Here is a 19,120-nt window from a genome sequence, read left to right on the forward strand (position 1 = left end):
GGTCTGAACAAGTAACCCGGCCAGTTGGCTGGGTCTAGCCCAGACCATACTGCTAGGTTGGACCCAGCCCAATATATAAAAAAGAGAGAGAAACAAGACAAATCTGGACCTCCAGCTCAGCTGGCCCAAACTGTGCTAGCTAAGGGTGTGTCTGGCAAAACAGACCCTTATGCCTTGTCCATGTATTTTATCTCCTCCTATTTTGATATCTGGCCAAACAAACCCCGTTTTGATATTAGAAAAGAGACGAAGAGAGAATTGACTGGAGAAGCAGAAATAGAAGAACAAAAAAGAAAGGGTTGAAGGCAGAAAGGATGTCAAACATAGAGGATCCGCCAACAACCAACACCTGCAGATTTCATCCAAACCAAGTAAGTCATTTTATTACCTCCTTTTCACTTTTAATTACCCTCAACCTGTAGCAAGCGAGCGTGATTAGCCCACGCACACTTGCATAGAAAAATATACCAGCCAGGATACTGGTTTGAACCAATAACCGGGCCGGTTTGGCTGGATCTAGCCCAATAAATAAGCCCTTTTCAATATAAAATTTTTTTTAAAATATTTAGGGATCTTTATTGATTTATTAATGAGCCCCTCATGCTTTGTTTTATTATTTTTATTCTTTGAGTTTTGTATTTTTTCTGCTATATACTCAATATGTGGATCATTACTTGTCAAATGCAAAATCTGTTGTGCAACGTTTCTTTTATTTCTATCTAAAAACGGAAAACAAAAATAAAGGAACAAAAAGAAAATGGCATAGAAAAATTCTTCTTCAAATTCAATTTTTTGCAAAATTATTCATTGATGGCAGAGTAAGGAATATCACATATGTTTTGGGTTTGTACGATATTTACCAATGCCAGAGTTGGAAATATTCATAGGAATTGTTCACTAACGCCGAAGTCAGGAACATGATAAAAAGAACAAAAAAAAAGAGAACAAATTCTTAGCAATTTTAGATAAAATTACCAATGCAACCTGTTTTAGGTAGGACGATAAGGGGTGATAGCATCTTCCCTTTCACGTAACCAGTCTTGTTCGCCAGTTAGGGTTCCTAGTGACCATAATACTAGGTGGCGACTCCTTGAACTAGACCTTCCCCCCCAAAAAAACAAGATGTCAGATATCTATTCTTTTCTAGGAAATTGTTTTTATCAATCGCCATGATGTTCGAGTGTGACAGAATGACAATTTCACTAGGGACTTTAGAACTAAGCTTTGATTTTTGTCTTTTTATTGCTATAATGTTTGTTATGTTGTGTTTATCGCTTTTTACTACTTTAGCACGCATCCTTATTGTCATGCATCATTTTAAGAGCACGCACGTTAAATTGAGGTTAAGTGGGGGAGTAATGATATCCCAATGGCTTTAGCCTAGGCAAGACTCGTGAAACCATCCAACTCTCGCTTGATTGTTTACTTGATGGTGGTTGATATGCCAATATGATATTACTCAAGGCCTCTATTTTCACACTACTTGTAAGCCTTATATCGACCTTTCAAGGACAATCACTGAGCATGCGAGAGATCCTTTGAGACTAGGTAGCAACCTACCTATTGATGCACTCAGCGATTATAATCTACCTATTAGGTTGTCACCCTGTGAAGGGCGAGTCCATATTGAATCTGTATTTTCCATGTTGACAGCATCATCACTTGCACATGATTCCATAATTTTCATTTAGCAGGTTGAAATATAAGTTCCCCATTTGAAACGCACCTATAACACCCGACTACGAAAAAGACAAATGGATAACAAAGAAAGAGCTCACTTGGAAGCTCAACACCGAAAGGAGTTAGGAAGTCTTAGAAAGGAAGTCATAAGGCTTACTATCCTACTCAAACAGGCCTTGAGATCTAAACTCGAAGAAGCAAAATTTATAACTCAGCCTGAACCTATGCTCGCATATCCACATAATCTGAGGGCAAATGAGGTGTCATTTGGATCTCAATCGGCTATATATTCCTGAATTGCCTAACTAGGATATCCCACAAAAACATCGTCCACCATTGATTTTATAATGAAGAAATCCTAAAAGGACAAGATGTTAAAATAAGATGGTCTTAATAAATTGGTTGTCCTAGAGTAAAGAATGAGGGCATTCGAGGGAACTAGCCTACTGATCATATAAAGGTTGTTGAGATATGTTTGGTGCCCAATGTGATCACCCCTAAAGGTTTTAGAGTGCCTGAATTCGTCAAATATACAGGAACTCAATATCCTGTAACTCATCTCAAAGCATACTATAACAAAATGGTTGAGGTGGTCTATAACGAGAAATTGTTTATTCACTTCTTTCAAGACAGTTTGAGTGACACTACCCTCGCTTAGTATATGCGGTTGGACAATACCAAGGTAAAAAAGTGGAAGGACTTAGTTGATGCCTTCATTAGGCAATGTAAGTTGAATATGGATGTGGGCTCTAATAGGTCAAACTTGCAAGCTATGAAAAAGGACAACAAGGAGTCCATAAGAGAATACGCCCAAAGATAGCATGAGGAAGCTGCACAAGTTAATCCTTTTTTGTTGGAAAAAGAGATGATTAATTTGTTTGCCAATACTTTTAAGGCTCCATACTTTGAAAACCTGGTTGGAAGCTCTGCACAACATTTTTCTGACTTGGTTGCGATAGCTGAGAAAATTGAACAAGCCATCCGATTAGGAAGGATTGCTGACTCGACTGATGAGAAAAGTTTCACTGGAAAAGGGAAAGAAACTGAGGTTCACAAAATCAAAGATGGTTACAAGTGTGAGAGAAAAAAACTACCAAAACAAAGACATCTAGAGATCACTCGTCCTGAAGACGAAGCTATGGTGTCATTAGGCCAAGACTGGTCTATGTATGACCTCAACTGACTATTAAAAATGTGATTTTGTAAAGGAATTCATATGAGAGGGATGGTTGAGAGATTCTAGAAATTCCAATCGATGATTGCTAAATGTTTAGCATTTTTAAATGTCACTTTGCTAGTATAAGGTCTTTGTTGTTTTTCTTTTTTCTTGCATTTCAATGAAATAATGAGTTTATCCTTCAATTGAGTCTCTTCCTTTGAACTACAACCAAAATATCCTCAAAGGGGTTCCCTCTAAGAACTCACAAATACACTTTTGAAGCCTAACAATTAATCTCTTTTATCAAAATCTTTTCCCCACTGGAATTTTGAAAAAAAATTGAACTTGCATTTTGATTTCAAAAATAATTTGATGTTCATTTAGACATATATTTTTTACATTTTACTTATAAAATGACATATGAATCCAGCAACTCCTTCATTGAGATGACTAAACTTTAAACCAAAGTACACAAATAAAAAATGAATTGTCACCCTCACACCATCACTTTTGAACCAGGTATTGTAAATGTATGCATAATGATATGTAATGAACTTGTTGCTCATGAACTCACGAAATGCATTTCTTTGCAAAGACCAAATCATCACACTAGATGAGGTCAAAGTTTATTGATCATAACTGCTTGCACTTGAAATGAGGAAATGTCACCTTTTTTATTCCCTTCACAATCTAAAAAGTATATCCCTTGCAGTCTCTTTTTTAGCCTGAATAATTTTTGTTTCATGAAAAAAAAATCTCAACTAGGATCACACCCCATATTAGGGGCAAGTGAAAATTTCAATGAAAAAAAAAGGAATGAAAAAGCCGTGAGAAGGCCAAAAAGAGCTCTGGAAACTCAAATGCTAGGGGGCATGCCCAAATCACAAGAAAGAGTGACAACGAAGATAAAATGAGTATACCCTAGAAAAGCAATGAAAAAAAAATGGCAAATCAAAGAAAAGTGGCAAAAGAAAAGATGAAGGACACAAAGAGTCGAACCGCTGATAGTGATACTTAGTCTTTGAAACCTTTAAACACTTTTTGAGCCTTATGAATCCTTTTCTTTCATAGCAAAAAACCACATCCTACGTTATGTGCCTGTAGAAGTCCTTTCTAATCAAGCAAGCAAGCAACCTGGAACAATAAACAATGCTATCAAAATGCAAGGAGTATTTTTTATTAGAGTCATGACATCAGAACAAGCTACTCATTATTATTCATGCTAATAAAATGAGTGTTCAAAAAGAGACAAATATTTCTCAAACACAACCTCGAGCTTTTTCTCGAGTTGTTCGCTTGGAAACCCATAAGAAACAGAAGGTCGCCTCATGACATACTTTCACTGACGACAATATCGCCAAACACCAGAACAAATAATCTTTTTTCCAAGAAAAAACCAAAGAGTTGCAAGATTTCAAAAACATATTGTTTTAAACTTACGTCAAAACAATTTTTGTTTTCAAAATGGAAGATCAAGATTTCAAGATTCATTTTAGACAAATATTTCTTCACCAAACTGAAAAAAAAAGAAAGAAATGAGAGAATGGTCACTTAAAACCATTATTTTTATGAGTCGCCGACAAAGCACACCCAGGGGCAATGGCCAGTACAAGGAGGCAACATTGTGTTCAGAAGGAATATCAATCCTTTTTAGAAAAAAAAAAGAAGAGAGAGGAACATTTCCTATAAGAAGACAAAGGGGCATTTTGGTTTACAAAACGCAGCTTGATCCTTTCAATAAGTGACACTGAGTGTTTTTAGCAGTGAGACGGGGAGTAATGAATGATCCTCTCAAATTATCTGATGAGACATAGAATCTCTAGCAAGCAAGTTGGTCATGATGGGCACCATGAAGGCTGAGTTGTGTAACAAATATGGGAAGAGGACATGGGCCAATAAGCCGAACGATAAAGATGACCCAAGTCAGAAATAGCAATTCCTCATCAATCAAGCAACAAAAAGATTGAGAAGAAAGGGGACCTATATTTCAAATCAAGTAAAGGTGCATGCATATCATCTAGATTTTGAAACATTGAAGAATGTGTTTTTAAATTTCACAAGAGAAATCCCTGATGGGATCCATCAAAAGGAAGGGCACCTCGAAATGGCTAAAAATTGAAAATGCTTTGAAAAGTTTTTCACTTTTAATAAATTTTTGGACTTGGGTAGGCTGCCTGTGAGAATTAGGCCATCTGAAAAATCTTTGTATTTTGTCACCCATCATAATGAGACTCTTTGAGTTTTGACCTGGGCAGACCGCCCATGAGAATTAGGCCACCCAAAAAATCTTTGTATTTTTCCACCTTTTTATTTTTTCACCTGAGTAAGTCACCCATCACAATGAGACCATATATGAAAAATCCTTGTATTTTTCAAAAAAAAAAGAAAAAGAAAGAAAAATAAATCTCTCTCTGTATTTTATCATCGAGCATGTCGCTTGGAACAATGAGACCACTCGAGAAATTATTTTCGTGTTTTATTCTTCTTTCTATCGGGCAGGTCTCCTAGAACAATTAGATTACTCACGAAATCCTTCGCGTTTCTTCTTCCTATCAGGCAGGTCTTCTAGAACAATTAGAGCACTCGTGAAATCCTTTTCGCGTGTCCTTCTTTATCGGCCAGGTCGCCTGGAACAATTAGACTACTTGCGAAAATCCTTTGTGTTTCTTCTTCCTATCAGTTAGGTCGCTTGAATGCAAAATTTGGAAACCTCAAGGACCAAATTGAGAAATGGTCATTCCCAGTCCAAAACGACACTGTTTCAAACATGCATTGTTCTTCTTCTTCTTCTTTGGACGCTGAAAGCCCGTCTACAAAGAAGGAAAGGAAATTGTGAAACACCGGCATCCCAGTCTAACCACAACTCAAATTGAAAATCTTATCTTCATGAAGATTACAATCCTGGAGAGATAAGGATAAATTTCTCACGCCCTCATGCTTATAAAAGGGAGTCCAACATGGACGGGATTGTTGGTGCCCCAATCCGACTGAAACACAATGTCCCCAGGCCTTATCATGGTCCTAGGGAGATAAGTAGCATGAAAGCCTTTAAAAGGCAGAGGAAGGAATAAATCAAAGGGGGAGAGAACAGGAGAACAAATAGGGGGATCCAGAAGAGAAGAAAAAATACTGCAGAGGACTGAACACATAAGAGAGAAAATAAGAGCAAAAAAAAAGAAAAAGAAGAGAAAACCAAAAGGAAAAAAAAATACAAAAGAGATGAAGAGAGAATTGACTAGAGAAGCAGAAATAAAAGAACAAAAAAGAAGTTGAAGGAAGAAAGGAAGTCAAACACAGAGGATGATCTGCCAGCAACCAGCACCTACGGATTTTCATCCAAATCAAGTCATTTTGTTCCCTCCTTTTCACTTTTAATTACCGTCTTCCTATAGCAAGCATGCGTGAATAGTTCATGCACACTTGTAGAGGAAAATATATCGGCCGGGTTACAAATCTGAACCAGTAACCGGGCCGGTTTGGCTGGATCCAGCCCAATAAATAAGCCCTTTTCAATATCAAAAAATTCTAAAAATATTTGGGGATCTTTGTTGATTTATTGATGGGCCCCTCACGCTTTGTTTTATTTTTTCTACTATATACTCAATATGTGGATCATTACTTGTCAAATGCAAAATTCATTGTGCAACGTTTCTTTTATTTCCATCTAAAAAGGCAAACAACAACAAAGGGTAAACAAAAAGAAAATGACATAGAAAAATTCTTCTTCAAATTCAATTTTTTGCAAAATTATTTATTGACGGTAGAGTCAGGAATATCGTATTTTTTTAGGTTTGTACGATATTTATCAATGCCAGAGTTACAAAAATTCATAAGAATTGTTCACTGACGTCAGAGTCAGGAACATAATGGAAAGAACAAAAAAAGAGAAAACAAATTCTTAGCAATTTTAGACAAAACCACCAATGCAACCTGCTTTAGATAGGACGCTTAAGGAGTGATAACATATTTCTTTTTGTGTAACCAGTTCCATACCATATAATTTCCGTTGACCAGTTAGGGTTTCTAGTAACCATAATATTAGGTGGCGACTCCTTGAACTAGACCTTCTCCTTCCCCTTCATCTCAAATAACAAAATGTTAAAAATGTATTTTTTTCTATGAAATTTTTTTTATTAGCCGTCACGGTGTAGTGTTGATAAATTTATAAGAAGAAAAAACAAAATGTTTATCCTTTTCTTTTTATCTGTATATGGAATGTTTTTTAGTCAATTTGCATGTTAACAAATACCAAGTTTTTTCTTCGAAGATTTTTAAAACGCATCGCTTATATAAGGATTTTAAAACGCTGGTTTTAAAGTTTGGATTGAATGCTGGGTTTAAAGTTTGGATTGAATAAAAAAATAAAATAAACATGGCTGCTGATCCTACCCGTTGAAGTTAAAATAATGTATACCTAATAGCTAATCTCTTTAATTTTCGCTTTTGAGTCATCTTTGATTTTTCTCCAGCAGCAACAATGGACTTTCCTAAGTCATTATCCTCATGCAGCTCCCTCCCTCCCTCCCTCCCTCCCTCTCTCTATAAAACACGTTTATGTTTCACCAACCAACGAGCAGAAATTTCCAAAAGAACTAGGGGGAGGCAAGCAGGCGCCCAGCCCCTGCAAAACATTTTAATTTTATTATTATTTAGTATTTAAATATAAAATAATATAATATTTTTTATTTTAAATAAATAAGCTTTTTAATTATCATATTATATTATTTTTGACCTCCGTCAAATACTATCAGCGCCGCCCCCTGCTGTTGATCATCTTTAAAATCTCCTTCCTGGTGTTTTTCTTTCCCTCCAGCAACCCACCTCTCATTATTGAGAAAAACACACCGTTTCTTCTCGTGGTTTGTTGTTCTTTGATCACTGTTCTAAATTTCTCCCAGATAATATAGCAATTACCAAGAGAACGAGTTGTGCATTGCGCATGGCGTTGTGGCCATCACTACTGTCGAAGACTTTCTCTGTTTTGGTTTTTGGATTTGTGGTGTTGAATTGCATTGCTGTGGACAAGTTTGGATCCCATGCTCAAGTAGTCACTCCACTCTTGCCACTAGATGAAGGTACGTACGTGCTCCTAGCAATTCAATAATCTCACTCTCTCTTTAGCATGATTGAAGGTTCCCTTTTTCCTGGAAAATAATTTATTTGCAGAGATTAACGCTTCTTAGTTTTATTTACTATTCTTAAATAAAATCAGAATCATTTCAATTTGTGATGATTAGTGAGAGAAATTAGTATATCTACTGAGAAATAAAATAAGAAAAATGGAAATTGTTATACACTTCGTTAAATTGTGAATTATATTTTTTTTTATTTTGGATTATCCTCTCTCTTTCGTAATTAGGAAAACTTATTATATGATGTTGACACCTTTCCATTCGAATCATTGAGCTTCTTTTATAATATTTTAAAATAATAAAGGAGAGCGTTATTAACGATTTCTAATTACAGTTGAACAAATTCAAAATTAAGAATAGCATTCATCGAAGAGAGAGAATGAAGAGTAGATGGCTTGAAACTGTACATCAAGGTTGAAAATGACTAAGATATTCATATTGTAAAGTTGATGCTTTATTTCAAAGAGTTTTCTTTGAGGAGAGATAATAATAATAATAATAATAATAATAATAATAATAATAATTGGTATGTTGATGTCATCAAAGCAATTATTGCTTGATATTGCATCTTTACAATAATGCCAAGTGACAGATAATTTTGGTGGAAGGTTCCTACCTTTCTGGGATATTAATTGTACTCGTAAAATAGGAAGAAAATTTTGGTATTTTGATTATATATACTCAACTGGAAAAAATATATTGGTTTTATTTTAATTAGAAAAAAAAATAATTAATTATAATAGATGAACATAATATTAAAATTTAAAAAATCATAATGATAATCTAGAACTTTTTTTAAAAAAATAAGACAAATAATATATCTCAATTCAAAGCTAATTAACCATTGCAGGATAAAATAGTATAAAAAACCGAAAAAAATAGTCCTAGTCAGCTCGGGTTAGCATGATAAACTTATAGCCCCGATACTCAGGGCTGAGTTAACGTTGAAAATCCTATCAAACTCACAACTCAGATCCTAATATAAAAAAATAAATAATATTATAAAGCTTATTTCTTTTTTAAAAAATAACATGTGTTAACTTTTCCCATATTATAGCTACCAAATCTTCATATATATATCATTATTGATAATGTTATCAGCAATACAAAATCGATCCTCCTCCATATCCTCTAGCTTCACATCCTTCTCTTTCAACGCTTTATCCAAGACTTATTGAATAAGAATATTGTCGTTCACCCTTTGTTGCCAAAGAGTAAATTTTTTTTATTATTATTAATTTATTTCATGATAAATTTTAGCTTTTTATCTTTTGTAGACATTGATCATTATCAAAAGCTGAATCTCCCAAAATCAAATCTTTGATGCTAATTTTATAGTGAAATTTGGAATGGAGAGTCAGTACATACCACCATGAACAACACAATCCAAAAAAAAAACAAAAATAATAAAGATGAATTAATAAAGATCATGTACTCATAAAATTTAACATGGTTCTGCAAGATCCTATATACATTTGAGAGTGACCCTTTCTTACTATAGGAGTAATTAATTTAATAGAATAATATAATTATGATTTTTATGCCTAAAACCCAACCTTGTACACCCACTCTCACACTTAAAAAAATCTTAACATTTGTGTTTTGATACCCTAAAATCGCTCATCTTTTTACCTCTTTAAAGAAAAAAAAAACATAATATACGAAAAAGAAAGGAACAAATTTAGAAAAAAAATGAGTCTCATCACCAACATATATAAAATTCATTTATTTTGCGCAAAATCTAATATAATTTAAGGAGCATGTATCATAATTAAATCTAAAATGTATTATAGTTATTAAATATATTCATATGATACTATTCATCAAAAGATTTAAATATTATTAAAAGTGATATATATAACTAATTATTTGAATTAATCAAAATAGAACAAATTAAAAACATATATAAATAAAAGAAAATTTTGAAAATTTAAATAAAATGTTGTCATTTTGGTGTAAAAATAGTGGCTTAAAATTTTTGCAAGTTTTGATATCAAACATACAAGGACTAAATTGAATAGTTTAAATTACAAAGGCTAGAGAACACGTGAAGAGATTATTATTGTTTATTAAAAACCCAAAATTAACCTATTTGTAAACAATTTTCAACACATAAAACTAAGATGAATATTTTTAAATTTCGGAGACTAAACTAAAATACGGTTGTTTGGATGAGTGGGGATAAGAAATTGCTTAATCCATCAATTTTATTTTATTTTAGCCTTAAAAATAATAATTTTCTTCCAGTTTTTGTTTTTTTTTTTTTAACTATGTAATAATTGTTTTGGTGTTGTGTACTATTTTATTTTAATAAAAAAAACTAATTCATTCCTAATTTAATGAGTATTTAATTTGTGATTTTTTCTGTACAGTTAGTAATTGAATCATGTGAATGCCTAAATCCTTCCATAAACTGGAGGAATTTGTTAGGGCATTAAGAATCATGGTTACATATATCATCATCATCATTTTCTAGCTGTGTTTTAGCAAGGCCTTCATTCATACATTATTTTATGGATAAATAATATTAATATTATTATTGTTTTTATGGATGATTGAAGTTCCTGAATTGTATGTAACAGTGCAAATTCTTCAAAACATATCCAACAAGTTGAACATCAGCAACTGGGCCACCATCAATCGAACTTCTTGCGATAGTGCACAGTGGAAGATCAACGGCAACGAAATTGAAAGCAATGTTACATGCAACTGTACATTTGAGAATGGCTCCGTCTGTCATGTCACTCGCATGTATGTATGTTTTCTTTATAGGAAATATTCAAGAATCGTAATTCTTCCCCTTGCAAAAGCCATGAGATTTATATATATCATTTTCATAATAAATTTTATGTTTTGTGAAAGAGTAGAATACAGCTCTTGGAATATCCGATAACTTTTTTTTTTTTTTTTTAATGAGGTCATGTGGATTTTTGGTGTTGTGTAGTTTTTAAGCATGATATCAATTCATCTTGAATTGATATCATGGTTAAAAATAAATCTGATTAAAATATTTAAATTTAATCATGCATCTTGTATATTTTTTTTGTGTAAATATTAAAATATATTAATCAGCAGATTGGAATTGATATATTGCTGTTCGTCAAAAAAAAAAAAAAAATTAATGGCGATACGTTCTCCAAGTCTTTGTATGGTTACATTTTCTTTTCTTTATATTTACTAACCAGTTCTTATATTTTGTTTCTGACAGAAGAGTGAAAAGATTTAATTTGAATGGAGTTCTCCCAGAGGAACTAGGAGACCTTCCTCATCTGCTTGAAATGTAAGTGATGAGTTAATCAAGTTTATTAATATCATTATTGAATAGAGATCAATTGCTATGTATTTGGGTTTCTTTTCTTCACATTTCCTGGCACTCCATGTGCTTCACAGAGGATTTTAATTTATTTATCAGAACAAATGAAAGTTTTTATGATGATTCAAATGGGAAAAGGTCTTTGTCTGTGTGGCTAAGAGAAACAGTGACTTGTAAACAAAAGGAATTATGCAATGACTAAGATGAAGCATTTTTCATTCGACAGTGATCTGACTCGCAACTACATTAGTGGAACAATCCCTCCAAGACTTGCTCAGCTCCCTAAGCTTCAGATTTTGTAAGTCTTTTTGTGCATTCTGTTTATGTGAAGGGGTTTTCATATATATCCCGATATGGAAATTCATGAACATGTTAACCCCGTTTCCCAATTCTCTTCCATGTCTTAGGTCTCTCATCGTTAACCGTCTCACCGGCCCAATTCCCCCGGAAATAGGCAACATTACCACACTGGAGGAGCTGTAAGTCACAAAGCGAACTTCTTAAATGAAACGCTAAGCTAGAACGTTAAATCTTGAATTGGATCTTGCAGGGTCCTGGAAGATAATCTGCTAGGAGGGCCTCTTCCTCCAGACCTTGGAAATTTGACAAGCTTAAGAAGACTGTAAGACAGATGCCTTCATCTTCTATCTGAGTTTATTTATGTATCTACTTCATGATATTCAATCTAAGTCTTTTTATGTATGGTACCAGTATTTGATGCTCACTCAGAAAAAATTATTTGTAACTTTGTATTTTTTACCCCTGCAGTCTTCTTTCCGCAAACAATTTTACAGGAACAATACCAGACACATTTGGCAATTTAAAGAATTTAAATGATTTGTAAGTGATGATGCGGGTCACAATTTTTTTATTTATTTATAGTAGATACATAAATGTTTTTCTTTATCTATGCTGAGCTTAAATATTCATCTGTTTCATATGCTCCGGCAGTAGGATAGATGGTAGTGAACTGTCAGGGAAGATACCTGACTTAATTGGGAACTGGACCAACATTACGACATTGTGAGTATTTACTTTGTCCCATTTATCTGCTAATGTGTCCTCGAGCACAAGCTGAATGGAATTCCATTTTCCTTTCCCTCTTGCATTCCTAACAGTGGTATATTTCTTTTGCAGGGATTTGCATGGAACATCCATGGAGGGTCCTATTCCCTCTGCCATTTCACTGTTAAAAAAATTAACAATTTTGTGAGCTTAAATTCCCTATCTTGTAGATTCCTATTCAGTTCAAAGAATTTTGCCTCGTTGCTTTTCGGTAAGTCTATATTTGAGAAAACTGATTTTTTCTGTTGTCTTGATTTTTCAGGAGAATATCGGATTTGAAAGGATCCAATTCAACTTTCCCTGATCTGAAAGATATGACAAAAATGGAAAAACTGTGAGTTGAATGAGACTGATCAAATATATTGTTACAGCAATATTACATCATTAATTGATTACATATTATTTTTTACTCAGGATTCTGAGAAATTGTTCATTGACTGGTTCAATCCAAGAATACCTTGGAAATATGGCAGACCTAGATACCCTGTAAGTTTCTCTAACTGCTACCTTCATGGCAACGCTTAATTTCATGGGCGTCATATTATGTTACTCTGATTCAAAATGACAAGATGTGTAAAGTGATTGACATCACTTTACTCTATCGTTTGGTTTCATTTAAAGTAAGATAAAGCAAAGTGAATCAGTAAAGGTATAGCAATAAGTTGATTCCTTATTTATCCTGGTTGAACAAGGATCTTTCCTAACCATGAAGCTCCAGCCTTTTCCTCTTTTAAAACCGACAGTTTTGCATTTCATTTTTCCTTATTTTAGATTCTCATTGAGTGAGGTCGGGATTCTTACAAACCAATCTTGATATGTCATATGAGATGCTATTGGTGATGTTCTACATTATAACAATGTAATAAATTATGTGGAGGACATCTTAACATTTGGAAGGACTTGGAAATTCTGTTGTATATGTATGTGTGAGGTTCATTCATATTGGGCTACAAAAGCATCCATATGTTCTCTGTGAGCATGAGCTAGACCTGCATATAGTCTGCATGATTCAAAATCATGATGGTGGGGGCTCATGTTTTTCATAAAAGCCATGCTGCAGAGGATGTAATAGGACCTTGAATATTACTAATCTGACAACATGGACTGGCCCGACATTCCGTGAATTAGATTGCAGTGTGTTTATATTGCCCAGAGTTCATTTTATCTAGTGCTTTTTTCACGTGCTTTCATTAATTTTTACATATTTCATTGCAGAGATCTGAGCTTTAACAAGTTGACAGGCCAGATTCCTGGCCCATTAGAGAGTTTGAAAAAAAATATAAAGTTCATGTAAGTCCATAAACGCATGCTTTCTGAAAGCACAGGATCATCGTTTCTAATATATTTCTCATATTGACAGCTTGCTGGTTCATTACCTGTTTATTAATGTGTAGGTTTCTGAATAACAACTTACTAACTGGAGAAGTGCCTGCTTGGATACTGGGAAGCACGAAAGACTTGTGAGTCTATTGTGAAGTTATACATAAATCTTTATACATGAAATACACCAATCTTTGTTCTCCTCAATCAACAACTATATTACCCCTGCCATGAAATTTTATTTCAGGGATTTATCTTACAACAATTTTAATGGATCAGCTGAGCAAAGTTGTCAACAGCTACCAGTGTAGGCATTATTTTTTCCCGTTACTTGTTTCTTCTCCTTTGTCTCAAGTTGATTGCTAACTTCTATTTGAAATTATATAGGAACTTAGTTGCTAGTCATGTGTCAACTGGGAGTAACAAGTAAGTTCCTCCTTCACTAAGATGCCTTTTAAGATATCTAGAAATTTGACTTATCGATAACCCTCATTCTTCTCTACAGGATTTCTTGGTGCTTGAACAAGGACCTTGTTTGCACAAGAAAACCTCAATGTAAGTGTGTAAAAACAGTACTCTGGTGTTTGATGAAGGTGTAATTACATAAATACAGTACTTCTTGTCCTAGGGAAGGCAGCTTATGATATTGGTCCTTCGTTCTACAGACCATTCCTTGTTCATAAACTGTGGAGGGAGCAGTGAGACTGTTGATGATAATGAATATGAAGACGACACAACTCCAGGGGGGGCAGCTGATTTTGCATCTATATCAGAAAGATGGGGTTATAGCAGTACAGGGACTTATATTGGCACTGATAACGGCGCTTACAAAGCAACAAATTCTTTTGGTCTGAATGTTACCGGTGAAGGTTTTTACCAAACTGCTCGCCTTGCCCCTCAATCACTCAAGTACTATGGCCTGTGCATGCTGGCTGGCAGTTACAAAGTGCAGCTCCACTTTGCTGAAATTATGTATTCCAATAATCAGACTTTTAGCAGCCTTGGGAGGCGGATATTTGATATATCAATTCAAGTGAGTAAAATGATTTTCAAATTAGCGCATTTACTTAGGATTTTTCTTTTTATCTATGATTGTATTTCTAAATAACCTCATGAGACCTACCATGTGTTATGGATCCTTTTCAAGTTTCCATAGAAAAGGGTGGTAACACTATTTAAAACCTGCAAAAGTCATGCTCGGAACTTCTTCCTGCAGGGGAAGGTAGTTGAGGCAAATTTCAATATTATGGAGGAAGCTGGAGGTGTTGGTATTGGCATCACTAAGGTATTTGATGGTATAATTGTTAATGGTAGCACACTGGAGATACACTTATACTGGTCAGGCAAAGGTACTACTGCTGTTCCTGAAAGGGGTGTCTATGGACCTCTCATATCTGCCATTACAGTGACTCCAAGTAAGTCTTGACGAAATCAAGAGGATTTTTTGTTTCCATCAACGGTCTTTGTATTTAATTTATTTCTCTCATTGTAGACTTTAAGGTGGATAATGGTGGCGGATTATCAGTTGGAGCTATTATTGGCATTGTAGCTGCTCCATGTGTGCTTGCGGCATTGGTTTTGCTGGTCCTCCGGAAGAAAGGTTACTTGGGAGGGAAGGACCTTGAAGATAAAGGTAAGATTAATGGCACAAGAAGTATGTGTCTTATTTGATTGTGTGCATGCTGTAAACTTTTGATTATCCTTGTGATGCTGATTTTGAGACCCTGCTCATCACAGAACTCCGTGCTCTAGATCTCCAAACTGGTTATTTCAGCCTAAGGCAAATTAAACATGCGACCAATAATTTTGACCCTGCAAATAAGATAGGAGAAGGAGGATTTGGTCCAGTTTACAAGGTATTTATGAATTTCCAGTTTACTATTTAGTTAGGTTATGTGCTGACAAAGTGTTCTACTGTATGGCGCCTTCTTGTATAAAATCTATCACACATGCAAAAACCTGTGATAAAAGGGAAGGAATATCTTTTAAAACATTCTGAAATCTCAGTCTATTTTATTTCAGGGTATGTTGTCAGATGGTTCTGTAATTGCTGTAAAGCAGTTATCGGCCAAATCGAAACAAGGAAATCGTGAATTTGTGAATGAGATAGGCATGATATCTGCCTTGCAGCATCCCCATCTCGTGAAGCTGTATGGTTGTTGCATTGAAGGAAATCAGTTGTTGTTAGTATATGAATACTTGGAAAACAATAGCCTTGCTCGGGCTCTTTTTGGTAAATGCTTGACCAACTCCTTGATGTATCAGCTTATATATAGTCTATACTCTATAGAATGAGAAAGAGATTAAATTGCTTTCCTGTTCCTCTGTCTCATCTCTATCAGGTCGTGATGAACACCAGATTAAACTGGACTGGCAAACAAGAAAGAAAATATTGTTGGGTATTGCAAAGGGATTAACTTATCTTCATGAAGAGTCAAGGCTGAAGATTGTACACAGAGACATAAAGGCAACTAATGTGCTGCTTGATAAGGATCTAAATGCCAAGATATCTGACTTTGGTTTAGCTAAACTTGACGAAGAAGAAAACACTCATATTAGCACGCGGATTGCTGGGACAATGTGAGTTCTTTCTCCCCCTTGTTCCTTCAATTTAATTTCCTTGGTTGTGGTAAAGGGATAAATAAATTTTTATTTTTTTTGGTAATGATACTTTGAACAATATGGATATCAAAAGGAAATATTGTGAAACGCAGACATATTATTTGATGGCATCTCATAACAGCAGCACAAATGATTATCGCCTTGTATATGATTGATTATACAAGGAAAAGAACATATACATTTATTCCACAAGCTCATGGCCAATACTTACTCTTCTGGTTCTTTCTAATTTCTCTTCAGAGGTTATATGGCTCCAGAATATGCTATGAGGGGTTACTTGACAGATAAAGCAGATGTTTACAGCTTTGGGGTTGTTGTTTTAGAAATTGTCAGTGGGAAGAGCAACACGAATTACAGGCCGAAGGAGGAGTTTGTTTATCTCCTTGATTGGGTAACTTATATCATTTCCTTTCAGAATTCTGTCTACACAATTTACATATACACTGACCACCAATGAGCATGATTGTAGACTGATGGAAAATGCATGTTACTGATAATTGTAGGCCTATGTCCTGCAAGAGCAAGGAAACCTTCTAGAGCTTGTGGATCCAAGCCTTGGTTCAAACTACTCAAAAACAGAGGCATTGAGGATGCTTAACTTGGCTCTCTTGTGCACCAACCCATCTCCCACTTTGAGGCCATCAATGTCTTCTGCAGTGAAGATGCTTGAGGGTCAAATTCCAGTCCAAGCTCCGATAGTCAAGCGCAGTACCATGAACCAGGATGCAAGGTTCAAAGCCTTTGAGCTTCTCTCACATGATAGCCAAACACACGTCTCAAATGGATCTCAAAGCAGTCAGATACAGAATAGCATATCAATGGATGGACCGTGGATGGATTCTGAATTTTCTATCGAAAGTAAGGATGAGATCATAGATTCCTCATCGACCAAGCTTCTTAAGGATCTTTACGACGTCAACTTAGATTGATCAACGGAAATTGATGAAATAGTCCCTCCTTTTCTTTTGGTCTGGTAGTATTCTGAGTTTGCAAATAGGATTGCTGAGTAATCAAGAAATACATTTTAAATGGTTTGTTCTGGTATATGTTGATTCTTTTGTTAAAATATAAAGAACATTGGAGAGCTTGGTCTTTCGAATTGGCATTGTCAGCAGTGTATGTCACCGTTTTTCCAAATCTGCAGATTGCTTTTTGTATAGAAGCACTTTTTCATGATCCTAAAGAGCATTTGAACAACAACTTGTCTTCCATTACATATTCAAAGGTAAATTCTTAGAGTCCTTGATGCTTATGTGTTCATACAAATTAGTGCTCCATGTTATAGAACTTATCTGTTTGATTTCTGGAATTTAATTAATTGATTTCTTCGTATCTTATATTTCTGAAGATTTAAATTTCGATCTCTCAACTAATAAATGCAACCAATTTTATAAACATATGGATTATTATTCTAGAATCATGCCCCTAAATTTGATAAGGTCTGGAGCAATGTTGGAGAGTGTGTCGCACTGAAACTTATCCCGACTCATAAATTCATTTCTGCAGTAAAAAATCCCACAGTACACAACAAAAGCCTCTTTTGTTATGTAACTCTTCTAAGTACCATGTTGCTTCTCCCTAGTGCGCACCCATTAGTCCAACTTCTCTCTTTGCAGATTAATTATTGCAATGGATGAATCAAAACTCCAAGAAAATGATCATGATGATGTTCCAACCCATGATAGGAATGAGTTTTTCGGATTTGAATACGTGGACTCACTGAGTCTTTGTGATGCACTGAAATGTTGCATGCAGAAATTTGCCATAAATGGAGCTGACGACAAGGTGTTCTTAGATCGAAAGTTCTCGAAACAAAATTCGTTTGGCAATGGGATTGGGCAATGTGTGTCGCCACGTGTTCTTCATCGGAGTTTTTCTAGCAAAAGAGGGAAGGATTGGGGCTCTGGTTCAAAGGGTTGTCATGTTTATGGAGAATGTGCTTTCGAACAGAAGAGAAGTAGAACTAGTGGTGCCTTGCAAGAGAAGGAAATGGTAGGGGATAAAATGGGCAGCGATGTGCTAGAATCAAGCAAAGATGGGTTTGGTGGCACTAATGAGTGGAACTAAGAGTATGTTAATGTGTCTGAAGTGGTTAATTCTCCTTCAGGAAACTACACTGAATTTCCTTTCAACTTTCTTGCTTTCTTTGCAGTACTATTGATGAAATTCATGTGTTTTCAGTTCAATCTTTTGGTTAGTTTTTTCACATTTCCAACTTGGTTATCGTACTTTTCATTCATGTTCTTGATGTTTCCATTCTAAACACTAAGACACATCAGAGTATATTTTATGAAGAAGCTATTGAGATGGTGGGGTATTTCTCGTCGACAGAAAGCACAGCAATCGATGCGAAATATAGCAACTAGGTTTGGCTGTGAATTCTTCTGGTCAAGCTATTCCTTTATTATGCTTTTAGGATTGCTATCATCAGGATTTGTATTTGGGGGTATAGTAGTGATGAGAAACCTGGATGAGAAGACTGTTCGGACAACAGAAACCCTGAATTTCGATTTCACTAAGACCACTCCAGTTGCTTTATTGCCCCTAATGCCTTTCTCTGTGTTGCTACCCAATTTTTCATCTATATTTTTTATAATTTTTAAGAAAAAACTAGAAATAGCAAAAACAATAATGAAAACGCATGAATTTCATCAATAGTACTGAGCACGTGCATGCTGAGCATGTGCTAGCATGTGGAGGTTGTAAGTGATATTTTTGCAGCGTATGACCCCTCCTCCGGTCTCTGAAAATACCTAACCACCATCTTAGACAAAGTGTCTCGATGCGACGCTTCTTCCTGATCGATACATTACATTGAAAGGGAGAGAG

The 19,120-nt window shown here is 35.0% G+C and overlaps 2 protein-coding genes across 3 annotated transcripts; both read left to right on the forward strand.

Annotated features, from left to right (window-relative positions):
* Positions 1–7,455: 7,455 nt before the first annotated feature.
* On the forward strand, positions 7,456–17,432 carry LOC18095433 (probable LRR receptor-like serine/threonine-protein kinase At1g53440). Of its 2 annotated transcripts, none has more exons than XM_052455108.1 (24): positions 7,456–7,914; positions 10,533–10,722; positions 11,180–11,251; positions 11,511–11,582; positions 11,692–11,763; positions 11,835–11,906; positions 12,053–12,124; positions 12,236–12,307; positions 12,422–12,493; positions 12,612–12,683; positions 12,764–12,835; positions 13,565–13,639; positions 13,744–13,809; positions 13,917–13,976; positions 14,057–14,095; positions 14,175–14,224; positions 14,335–14,702; positions 14,886–15,084; positions 15,162–15,302; positions 15,407–15,525; positions 15,692–15,902; positions 16,012–16,249; positions 16,532–16,682; positions 16,795–17,432. In XM_052455108.1, exons 1-24 carry the CDS (start codon positions 7,779–7,781, stop codon positions 17,218–17,220), a joined length of 3,117 nt encoding a protein of 1,038 aa, XP_052311068.1. In that variant the 5' UTR covers positions 7,456–7,778; the 3' UTR covers positions 17,221–17,432. The 2 variants fall into 2 exon arrangements, with proteins under 2 accessions (XP_052311068.1, XP_024451695.2); XM_024595927.2 differs by having other exon boundaries at positions 7,459–7,914; positions 10,554–10,722.
* On the forward strand, positions 17,337–18,839 carry LOC112326682 (uncharacterized). The gene is made up of 2 exons (XM_024596272.2): positions 17,337–17,516; positions 18,047–18,839. Exons 1-2 carry the CDS (start codon positions 17,337–17,339, stop codon positions 18,356–18,358), a joined length of 492 nt encoding a protein of 163 aa, XP_024452040.1. The 3' UTR covers positions 18,359–18,839.
* Positions 18,840–19,120: the final 281 nt, after the last annotated feature.

This window comes from Populus trichocarpa, chromosome 1 (assembly GCF_000002775.5).
Source record: "Populus trichocarpa isolate Nisqually-1 chromosome 1, P.trichocarpa_v4.1, whole genome shotgun sequence".
Taxonomy (NCBI): domain Eukaryota; kingdom Viridiplantae; phylum Streptophyta; class Magnoliopsida; order Malpighiales; family Salicaceae; genus Populus; species Populus trichocarpa.